The 12,479-nt window shown below is 37.0% G+C and overlaps 1 protein-coding gene across 1 annotated transcript in view; it reads left to right on the plus strand.

Moving 5' to 3' along the window:
* Nucleotides 1–12,479, plus strand: part of HHIP (hedgehog interacting protein) — a 79,429-nt gene that overhangs the window by 6,954 nt on the left and 59,996 nt on the right. Inside the window, exon 2 of the mRNA XM_072405878.1 lies at nucleotides 6,980–7,175. Within this exon, the coding sequence (XP_072261979.1) occupies nucleotides 6,980–7,175 (196 nt within the window). The remainder of the gene's footprint in view (nucleotides 1–6,979; nucleotides 7,176–12,479) is intronic.

Raw genomic sequence — 12,479 nt, forward strand, 5'->3', positions numbered from 1 at the left:
AACAACACCATTGTGTATGTTAGTTGGTTCACTAATGGGTGAAACTGGAGAACATCATTCTCCTTCAGTCCTCACACTCTGTCCAAATGTTCTTGGCTTTTCAAGGAGAATTTGGGCTAGGCCCCTTTTCTCATCCCAAATGAGTGAGAACTGTCTTGCTGCAGGTTTTAGTGTCAGTTTGCCCATTATTCTTCCCATGACCAGGGGCAGTTTATGATTCTAGACATGGATAGAGCTTCATGTTTATAGTGTTCCAGGACCACTGAGGTTACTCAGTGACTGAAATGTGCTGCAAACAGATGGTGTCAAGCATCTTCTGTTTGGGTTTTTTTTTCTCAACTTCAACTACTCAACTATAGGGTATTCTTGCATATATCAATATGATCTATTTTATACTAACTGATATTGTGTATAATTGGTTCAAATACAAGAAGACCATTGAACCCAATTACTGAAAGAATTTGGCTTACTTTTCAAACGTGCTCACGTAGATTGCTACACTTATGATCACCAAGCAAGAAAAAAGATTTTGTCCAACTTTGGAAGTATGTAAGGGGCGTGGAAATGATTTTGAAACTTCAGGAACTTCAGGTTGTATTGCTCAGAATAACAGAAGTAGAGTTGCCCAGTGAATGATTGGATATGTATGCACTGCTGCAATCCCACAGTGATCAATGAGCCAGAAACCAAGAAATGTTGTTGTATAAAAACTCCTTGTCAAGAGCAATAAAGTAAGGAATAGAATTCATGCATAAATGGTTATGGCCCCCAGGGGGGAGAAAGAACTGCTGTACCAAATGAACATTGTTTTCTAACCTGCTTGATAGCTTTTTTTTCTAACACACATCTTGTCAACACAGTCTGTCATCCTGGTTCCACAAATACTAGACTGTCGTTCTTTTTTGGCTTATGACTATCATCATGTGTCTGTGGGCACCTTAAAAACTCCCATGTGTAACTAGTCTTAAGAGTATTCCACTTAGCAGTGTTTGTATTTCTGATAATGGAAAAGGAGCCTTTTACTTGTGTAAGCTGTTCTGTGGCCTTGTATAATGTAATGGGGCCAGTAGGCTTAGACACAGAACTTTATAAAGTTTTAGATGCTGTTTTAATAAATCTAACATTTCAAGAAGTAATCAGTAAACGTAGACATCAGTTCTAGTTAGTTTCAGAAGCTCATCATTTACCAACGACATATTCTATTTCCCAATATTTTCTTCAAGTTATACAATGCTTTGTAATCATTCATGTAAAAATGTGTTCTATCAGGAATTTTGTGTGTAAAAGCATCCTCTCAACCAATCCGCACATCCACTGTAAAAATCCATGACAGTTGATCTTTCGTTACAATTTAACATGTTGTTCTGGAATTTCTTTCTATTGTTACCAAAGTAAAATAAAAAATCAAGCAGAAGATCAAATCAAATCCATTCCATCCAATCAAAGGTCCAATGTTCAGAGTTGATGTGCTGTATGATTTTTATCACTCCTACATGTGTCGAATTGTTTCATGATTACACCAGAATAATTTGCTTTGTGTTAAAACGTGAATCTGTTAGTGTCTTTTTTGAGACATGTAAATTCATTATGTAAATAAAACAGTAAAAGAGATGACTTGCACATGTGCTTAAAACCTTGATTGTCAGGCCTGTGCTTCCCTATCCAGTCAAGGTCCATTACTGTATAGCATGAAGGATTCACAGCCAAGGCTGTCAAGGGATGTTGTGTGATTATGGTTCTCAAGTGTGTTCTTTTACAATTACTTGTTTGCTTTAGCTCTTTATAGACAAAAGCTTTTGTCAGTCTCATCTGACTAAACAAACAACGTCTCCTAGGGTCTTTTGTAACTTCTGCCAGGCTATTATAACTTATTTACACACTAGCTTAAAATTTAAATTGAACTCTTTAGTAATAGAATTCAGGGACACACTTTATGGGTAATTATCTCCTATGTGTGCGTAAACAACAAATGAATGCAGTAAGAGACAGATCTTTAGTGTTTGATATAATTTTACATTCTGTGAATTTATCATTTGACTTTAAATTTATTCACTGCACATGCATATACATAGAGACAAGATTACCATTACCCGAAGTCTTGGTTAGGAAATGATCATACCAGAATTATCTAGTCATATCATAATCTGACTTTACTTGAAGGAAGGTTGATCAGTTTGTTTAATTTTTCCAACCAACTCCTGTTGATTGGTTACAATATAGCCTGGTGACAGGGGTGTTGCTCTGTTCTTCCTCTTCCAAAAAAATAAACATGCACACTTGCACATGCATGTGGACAGATTGTTTAATTTTCAATGGTCAGTGGCTTTTGTTGTGAAACTAGTATTGTGATTTACACAACTCAGCTACAGTGTACAGCCAGCCAGGTAATTCTCTTTTCTCCCAGCTTGTTTACTGGACAGTGATTTGGTATCATCACCTCTGTCCCATTAACATGTACCAGGAAAATGTAAGAATGTGTCACATGGGCTATCTGGATGCTGGCAATAAATCACTAACATTAGGATTGGTAAAAGACCTCCTGGTAGTCTCTATGAAATAGTCCCTCTCCATATTTCACTTCTCCATCTCTAACAATTAAGATTTAGCAGTGTTTGAACCCAGCCAGGGAACAATTTTATAGTCTTCTGTTGATACAGCATGAGAGCAAGAAAATAGTATAAAACAGAGACAGCTACCTGTTGTCTCTTTTCATTGGCTTTTAGTAATAGTTGGGATGCAAAAAAAAAGTGAGTAAGCACTGCTTAGGTCACCCACATTACCAAGCTTTGCAGTATGCTACAACACAGGCTTTTTGCTTTAGTGCATCGGATTGCCAGTTGGAAATTGATGGCACCACAACATACCAAAATATGTAATGTGGGCTACTGTGTGTTGGAGTAATGCATGGGTCCCTAATTAGGATTCTATAGGAATTCGATATGACTGTTAAATTGTAATGAACACATTTTAACGTAAAAAGTTTGTTTTGGAACTGTGAACAAAAAACACAGTGCGTGAGTTGTGTGCATCATTGGCAATATCACACCTGGCCTCAATAATAGGCATGCTTGGGTGGCAAAGCCCAGTGCAGCTGCAGAACCGTCCACTCAAGCACTTCTTTGACCTTCTATAACTCTGAATGACATGACATACAGTACACTGGATTTTTTTTAATTAAATGTTATCTTACAAGGTATTATTAAACGTAATGAAAGGAAATTACACCTGAGTTTATGTTTCTAGTGGTTGAAGTGGGATATCACTGGTGATTGGAATAGTTGTCCAAAACCCACACAATCAACATCGTGACTAAGACAGACTTATTTTTTTTTTGCCACAGAAAAAACTAACTAAAACCTTATCAAAGGACTATCAAAGGTTTTGAAAGTAATCTGCTTTTGCTAAACTTTGTTCTTTACCTAATGTATAGTGTTTTGGAAATCCATTATATGAGCCTTTATACACATGATAAATAAAATGTCCCAAAACCAATAATGGCTTCCTTGGGCCCAGCCTGTAAATGATCAGGTTTGATAATTATTTTGATTGCCTTGATTTATATACATTTTTGAATGATTTATATAAATCTTGCTATACAAAAGGAGTACAGTAGGTGTTGATCTTAGAAAGAGAAAAAGGACCGCTTGAGGATAGTTCAGTCTATCTCCTAAAGAAATACAGCATGTCTCACATGCCAGTCCAATAGTTTATGTGCTAAATAGGACCCTAAGGCGTTATAATTGACTTCACAGAGAGTATTAGTTTATTGAAACCAAACCTGGAATGATGGCTCTATCAATCTTCCAGAAAGGTAATTCTACCACAGACCTCACACAGAACAAGATGTTAGACTCCTGCTGTGTTGGAATGGCATGACACACACAAAATAAAGAATAGCGGAGTTCAGTTTTGACAATTTATGGAAGCCCTTTCCACATCTCGCATTTATAAAGAATTTTTTTCTATCAGCCTGCAGCATTCATTAATAATTCTACTTGACAGTTCAATAGAAGGCACTGCATTGTGCCAAGAACTGAGGTATCTCTTCCAATTATATTTTCTTTTCAGTGCATGAATTTTACTACTAAGGGGGCAGTTTGGGCAACTTATTTATTTCCTTGTACATATTCTATTAAATGAAACCATCCTGTGTTCTATGAAATTACAATAAATTACATGGCATAAAAGGAGTCTCCAGCAGTCTGGAGCACAGAAGTGTGGTTTAAGTTGGGTTCCTTATAACTTACCAGACCCCCACTGATGTGCCTGCATCTACAGATGAGGCAGATTTCATGCCACATTTAATGTAATCAATACTGCATTTTTTGATGCATAGTTGAAGATGTTGCACAAACCCAGAGATAAATAAAGACTTATTGTATAAATGTATTTATTTGAGTAGATTAGTTTCCATGGAGAGATAACAATGCCTGTTAATAAGTGTAATTTTCGTATCTATTCCTTTTCCTTAAAGTACTGTTTCTGGGTTTTACTATAGTGCATGTTTGTGAGTTTATGAAAGTGCTGAACAGACTAGATACTGGAATTATATGTAACTCTGAGTTACTGTGTAACTCTTTACTGGCAAAAGTATAATGACTGTTGGTGCATCCGAACAAAAAACATCCCTAGATAGACTTTTTCACAGTTGTTGAATGCGTATACATTTGACATTTGACTTTCTGTTTGAAAAGAGGCTGCCTGATCATATAGTAGCCAAATACACAATCTATACACACATATATTCCTTTGTATCTGAACACCCTATGCACTAAAAGGCTCAAGTATGATTTTAAATGGTTGTAGATACTTTTCCAAAATAAAAAAAATGTTTTTAAACAGTACACCACAGTAATATTAATGTTAATGGTACAATTGACAAATAGTCATCCCATCACATAGTGATTAGAAAGACGATTATTAAATATATTTCTTTAGAGATGCGTGACTATGCTGTTTATCGAAAGCCAACTCATATCATATGTTTTAATTGGATATAGGTGTTTTGAGTTAATTTAAACTTGTTGCATTGTACACCTAAGGATTTACACAAGTTTTTAGCCATCAGATTTCAGCCATCCATAGGAATAGTTGGTTCTTAACCTAGATTTAACTGGTTGATGATCAAGATATGTGATGTTTCCTATGGTCATCCATAACAGTCATTCCTGAAGGGGTAAAAGCACACTTTTGTTGGTGGGTGGAAAATTTTAGCACTCGCATAATAAACTGAGATAATAAAAGATGAAAACTTCCTACCGGTCTTTGGGATTTAAAATAGGCAGTATTGAAATGACAAATTTGTGCTCCATCTGATAAAAGCAATTTATTGATCATACACTTTTAGGCTTAGATAGCCAGATATGTTATTAAAAAAAACAGCAGATAGGGAAATATTTGTTCATCCTTGACGTAGCAGTTTACCGGGCCTGTTGCAGTCTTATAGCAGTTAGGTGACCTCATTAGAAGTTGTAAAGTTTTATATTGTAGTAATGAGCACTTCCAACTACCTGAGGTGCTCATTATCTCACTCGGTACAATTTGGTTTATCATTTGTCCTATTCAACAGACTATTGGGGTGTAGAAATCCTACACACCCCAAGTTGGACTGCATCATACAATCTTTGTGGATTCACGTTTGCAAACACATTGGTGAATTTTGGTGTGGTAAGTACAAGCATTGTCTAACACCATGATTCTACAACATTGCTTTTGCTGGTGTTGTTCATAGGGTACACAATCAGGAAGGGATTTCTTTTACAGGTTGACATTCGAAAATCTGGCCACTGATAATCCGTTTACTTCAGTTCCGGGCATTAATTTCGGATCGCATATTCAATACAGGGACTGCAGTACACTGGTTTGCCACTAATGTTTTGGCCCTGTTCTGCAGAAACAGCTGTTAGGTCTTGCTTGCTAAACTAAATACAAGTTGGGATGTCCCTGCTGCCTGCTCTCTAGGACTGTGCCAGATGTCTGCAGTGCTGCGAGAGAAAGGCTGGCACGTGTGTGGTGGTAAGTATATATATAAAAAAAAAATTCATGATTTTCCAAAATCCTTCACACCTCAGGTCCCAAGGTTGCTGGATTTTTGTATATCTAAAGACATCGCTTTAGGATTGGTCAGCTGGCAGACAACTAGCTGGCCCCAAAGATTAGATGCTCACCTGACAAAAAGCTGGTTTAGCATGGAGTAAACTAAGGAATTAACAGCACTTCCTCACTTGATTGAATAGAAAATTTTTGGAAAATAAAATAGAATAAAAATGTATACAATCAGTATCAGTATTGTAAGTCTTTTTATGAGCCAGTTAATATGCATATGAGACATACAGATCCTGTTGACTTGTGCATTGTATTCTGTATTCTCACTTTCTCTTGATACATGGTCAATATAAGATATTATGTTGTTGTTGTTGGTATAAAAAGTCCCATATCCCTGGTGTTCAGAATAAACTAAATAGAATAATTTTGCATTAAATATGTTACAGAAATAAATATATATTCCTACAGATAGCATTTGTATTGCCCAATAAAACAAATACGTTAAGCTTTCTGCTCAACAACACTTCATCCTACAGAAGAGTTGATTTAACCAAGTAAGCTATAGGGGGTAAGAAAACAACCCCTATTGAGAAAATTCCACAGTAGGAATTTCAAGACTAGGATCAAACATTCTAATCAAAAGCATGCATATTTTACCCACTTGCATACTAGTTTTTTTTCTGCTTTTTGATGTTAAAATTTGAACGTCTAATATACTTCCTTAGAAAGTGCATAGTGTGTGTTTAGAGCACAAATTAGAGGAAAGCCCAGGTGATACAGATAAATCATGCATATTTTTTTTATTCAGCAAATGAGAAATAAGTATTCCCTGTGTCTTGTTAATTGCCGCCTTTTGTTGTCCATCATGTACTTTTAGAAATTTCAAAGCCAAATAAAAGTATATTATAATGATGTTCTAATTTGTTACTTACAGATCTTCTCGGTTAATAACAACACAGAATGTGCAAAGATCCTGGAAGAAATCAGATGTGCTTATTGTTCACCACATGCTCAGAGCCTCTTTCAGCAACCAGAAAGAGTTGATGCATTTGACAGACAACTGGTTCTCCCTACTTTATGCAAGGACTACTGCAAAGAGTTCTATTACACATGCCGAGTACAAATACCAGGTAAAAACATTCTCATGGTCAAAGAATTTTTATAAACTGCATGCTATTAATAATTAGTCTTCCCCTTGAACTTCAAAGAAAAAATCAAATATTGATTCAAAACACGTCTGACCCTAAAAAACTAACTGTTAATGGTATGGTATCATGTTAAGATGTGATTTCCCAAAACACTGAATGCACCAACCAGCAAATAGAAATGTTATTGCAGCCACTTGTCTGGTTACAGTGGTCACTGATATTTATATCATAAATATACTTTGAGTAAACTTGACTGTTCTGATAACACAGGTGAACAAAAAAATGAGTTTTGATAATCATCAGAAACCACAGCAATTTTTTCTAAATCAGTCTTTCGAGCAGATTTCAGATATGTTTTCAGTTTTTCCCTTACACGTACAGTTCCTGAGTTATGAGTGCTATTATAGTTAACATAGTACCTGCATGTATTTTGTACTAAAATGCAAGCAGCATTGAAGTGAATGTTAATACATCTTCAGTGTGAAGTAAAATAAGGACACTTATTAAAAGCAGAAATGCTTTTTGTATGATTTTCTTGTGTATTCTTTGTCTGGATTGTCCCTGTACAGCATCCGAAACCTTGGTAGCGGTGCTCCATTACCTGAATGTCCTGGTTAAAAAAATTCTCCTTGTTTATCACTCACCATACCAAGATTTTCCAGGAAGAATTCTAGATGTGAGTGCAATAAATGTATTTTTAATGACATGCGACAACCCAGATTCTGGTATGAATCAAGCACATTCTGAACTCCTTCCTTGTATGCAGGAGACTTATGGTAGCCCAGGAAATTTTCACACAGCCACTTGAACGCATCTCAAGCTTCTAGCTCAGCTGCTGAGAGAGATTGTTTAAAAAACATCACCCTGCAAAACAGACTTGATCTGTGGCCCTATAAATATCCCTTCCTTCATTTTTGAAGTTCTTATGTTTGGAAACTGCCCAACAAGGTACTGAAAACCCATGGAGTTTAATTTACCCATGGCCTTTACAAGGTTCTTCATCAAGCATAACTTGATATGGAGTGGTGGCAGAAATATTTTATGCGGATCAACCAGAGGCAGAAACTTGACACTGCTTGTTCCAGGCTTATAGGTATCTCTTGGTAGCCAATCACTCTTGACATAATGGTCTCACGTAGATCGGCTGTCCCACAGGCATAGGAGATAGCCATATTTTGTGAATCCTCCCTGCATTCCCATCAGCAAGCCAATGACCTTTAGTTCCCCACAGATGTTCCACTGGTGTGTTTTATACCGGATTGCTTCAAGTAGTAACTTCATGTTGTCATAGGACTCCTTGAGGTTAACGGAATGGGCAATCGGTAAACTTGGTTTGGAATTACCATTATGCAGTTAGACTGCTTTCAAGCTTCTTTTAGAGGAATCAATGAAGATACGCCATTCAGATGGAACATGCTCTTGTAACAAACTGTTAAAGAGTGCATTTATATCATGACAGTAGCACTGTGAGCCATCACTATTGAAGAACGCTGTCAAGTTATGATTTCATTTTGCTGTAGTGAGTTACTGTTACACCCTTTGCAAGCAAGTGCTTCTGTTTAAGCCTTGAAGCAAGAGGTTCTGCTTTGTCTGCTTTGGAAAGATTTAGATCACGAACGAGATCATTCAGCTCTGCTTGTGTAAAGGTCTCTGGTTCTGAATCTTCATCGGCCAAGTAGTCAGGATCAGATGATTTGAGGTTGTAACTGGGTGCAACGCCAGCGCATTCCTCATCACCTTCTACAGAAGCAAGTCCATCATGTGGCGCTACCGGAAACTGGCAATGAATCATCATGGGAAACAGGCCTAATTGCAGTATCGAGGCTGAGATATAAAATTTTGAGCTTAGTTTTACCTGAGAATCCACTTTTGTTGACACAGCAAAAATAGCAGTCAATTAGATGGCCTTGCGGTTCTCTCCACACCATTGGGATTGCAAATGGCATTGCTGCTTGGTGACGTGCTTTCGTCGTGAATGAACCAGACACTAAACAGAAACTGCCTGGATCATTAAGGCAATTTCTAGGCATGATGAGAAATGAAATCAATCGCAATTAGTGCGGTCTCCAAACTTCAAAAGAAGAAAACTGTCTTTAAATGTTGTAATATGTTAAGGCTATTTATAATGAATTTCACACAATATATAGTTAGCTGCATCACAAAAACTAGATGTGCTAGAGAAAAACCTGAAAAATCTGAACACAGATTTGAAATCTACATCAAAAATACTACAAAGCCCGTGTAAAATTATATCTGATGAAAGTGACATGTTGACCTGTGTAATTACAGTAATTAAATGGGCTAAAAGTACATATTTAGAACATACATTGGTATGATAATGGGGTAACAAAATAAGCTATTTTAGCATTGTTTAGATTTGAGTGTGTTTTTGAAGCCTTGTTTAATAGTCTGGGACAGATAGAGCAAATCTCCACAGTGGGGACATGGGAAATTATAAAAACCTAACTGGGGTTCTAACTCTTTCCCATTTCACCCAAAACTCTAAAGTTTTGGCCTTATATACACCTTGTATAAACTTTGTTTTTGTTTTTTTTCGTTTTGAATGTTTTGTATTATTTTATGTTTGGACCATTTGTCCATGTAATATGAGGTAAATATAGTACCTCTTTAGTATAGTAGGCTCATTGCTTGACCTGCTTGATACCTCACACTTTTCTAGTAAATAGAACAACAAAATGCATCAAAAAGCAGTTTGATGGAGGAGAAAGTGGAGCCCTTCAGTAAATCATACCAAGCAGTGTTTATTCCCTTTCCTTGACTATAGACCATTGTATACAAACCAGTCATATCAACAGTACAGACTGATATAATCTTTCAAGTATTCTATTCTGAATGTGTGAAAGTCTTTTTTTAAAGATAGCAGCAGTTTAATTTTATGAAAACAGTAGAATCTACATTGTCTCATATTTAAACTAGTCACATTGAGCCTGATTTTTAAAGCTCTCCAAGGATGGAGAGGATACACTTTCATCAGTGAAGCTGGGCGATTCACCAAACCTGGAATTGATTTCTTCAATGTCATTTTCTACTTGCTAGTAAAAGTTTTGAATCCTGAACCAGATCAATTCCAGGTTGGCTGGATCACCCAGCTTCACTGATGAACGTGAATCCTCTTCAGCCTTGGAGAGCTTTATTAAATCAGGCCCATTGTGTAAATGAAGAAAGAAGTTGTTGCGTCTAAGTTTCATCACATTTTATGAAATGTTTCATTTCTATGGTTAGGTGTACAGATTGTTTTGCTTTTAGTGTACACACATTCACCAATGTACTGAAATGCACCAGTGTTTTTCCACAACTTTGTTCCAGAAGAGAGCTTAAAAGTTGTCTCAGTAAAATATGAATAATAAATTTAGTACCATTGTCGTTTACATCTGTGTTAAATATGTCTCTATATACATTGCTATTAATACTTTGCAATAAACAGAAGTTCACGATCTGCTGCAGTGTTTAAGTTAATTGAAAATCTTGAGATCAGAACCTTACATGGCACCGAGCTTGCAATAACACCAGATACCTTTTGGACTTTTATGGATAAATATATGAAACAATTAAGCATACTGAAGACAAATGAAAGTATAAGTACTTAAAATAGCAGTATAGCGCAAATTGGGTTTGTATAAGTGAGGGTAACTATTATCATTTTATAAGTTTTGCTAAAATGAATTAGAGCAAACTCCTAATGCTAGGGAAAGGTACAAACTCTGTGTGCAGTCCGCTCTGATCAAGATTTTTATTCAGGGTTTAAGTGCAGTAGGCCAAAGAGTTAACACTAGCAGGCTACATGTTTAGTACCAGTGGGCCAAATTGACTAAAAAATGGAAGAAAAGACCTCAATTATTATATGTTTAAGCAATCAGACTTACATTTTAGTGGTGTATTAAAAAAAATACTTTTCTTTGCTCAAATGCTACTTCCAGCTGACATTGAAAATTAGGCTTAGTTCTTTAGACTTTGGGCCTGATTTTTTAATGCTCCCCAAAACTGGAGAAGATAGACTATCATGGGACAACCTGGGTGATCAGCAAACCTGAAATGGATCTGAGCCAGGACTAAAAACATTTGCCAACTAATACCAAATGATTTTTATGAAATTCATTCCAGGTTTGCTGGATCTCCCATGTTTTTCCATGATAGTCTATCTTCACTAGTCCTGGAGAGCATTAATAAATCACGCTCTTTGTGTTGTAGTGCACCAATCCATCAAATGTCATTTTGTCAGCACTTGCTGGTAATGCTGGAACACCATATTTTGAACTTCTTACAGAAATCTGATGTACAGGCCAATTCTAGGTAGTTTTCACAACAAACAATCATAGTAAAAAACAATTTTGGAAGATTGTAACTGGCAATACAGGAAACTCAGAATCCCCTTCTCTTGATTCTCTATGGAGTTTAGTGTGCTGTGGAGGCAGGGTATTACTGAGAATTTAACTAAATGTGAATTGGGTTAGTGTCTTTGTTCAGAGCTGCAGCATGCTTAAATCCATTGGTAGCTCATGATTAGTTTATGTGTTGTCTAGAATTGCTCTTTAAACTGGTATGTGACATAGGAGACTATAGATACTGTTTACGGAATGACTGGAAGAGAATAAATACCCCTTTCTTTGTTTCCAGATTTGATTGCTCCTGACCTGGACAGCTCACTTTTGGACATTGTCACCCTTGCTTTGTATGGTTAGAGCAGTGGTCACCAACCGGTGGTCCGCGGCTCTGGCCGGTGCGCCAGGGGTGGGGTCAGGGGAAGGACCGCGCGGGGGGGCGCACTGGCCAGAGGCAAGGACCATGCCTACCGTATAAATTGCAGGCTCGGGGGGGTCTCTGGACACAACCCGCCCGCTCTCCCAACGCAGGCTCAGACCTACAATGGGAGAGTGGGCTGGTTCTGACATTATGACGTCACTCTGGGGGAAGTTTCTTCCCCTTTGAGTGGCACATGGCTCCCCACGCATGCGCAGCCGGGAGTCCATGCATTTACTTGTCCGTAGGTCTGAAAAGGTTGGCGACCACTGGGATAGAGTTATCATTATATTCCTGTATATTTCCCATTCTTTGAAGGTACCAGGACATATTTGACAGATGTTTCAAAAGTTTTTCGTTATGACCATGGCTTTTAAAGAAAAAGCTAATTTGATCAATCCATCAGGGCTGGTATGAAAATCTTTTTTTCATGCCAACATTTGTTATTTTAAAATGGTCTTGATGCCATTGACCTATTTCATTTTTTGCCCCAGTGGAGCCAAACCATTTAAATAAATGTATGCTCAA

The sequence above is a fragment of the Pyxicephalus adspersus genome, chromosome 3 (assembly GCF_032062135.1).
Source record: "Pyxicephalus adspersus chromosome 3, UCB_Pads_2.0, whole genome shotgun sequence".
Taxonomy (NCBI): domain Eukaryota; kingdom Metazoa; phylum Chordata; class Amphibia; order Anura; family Pyxicephalidae; genus Pyxicephalus; species Pyxicephalus adspersus.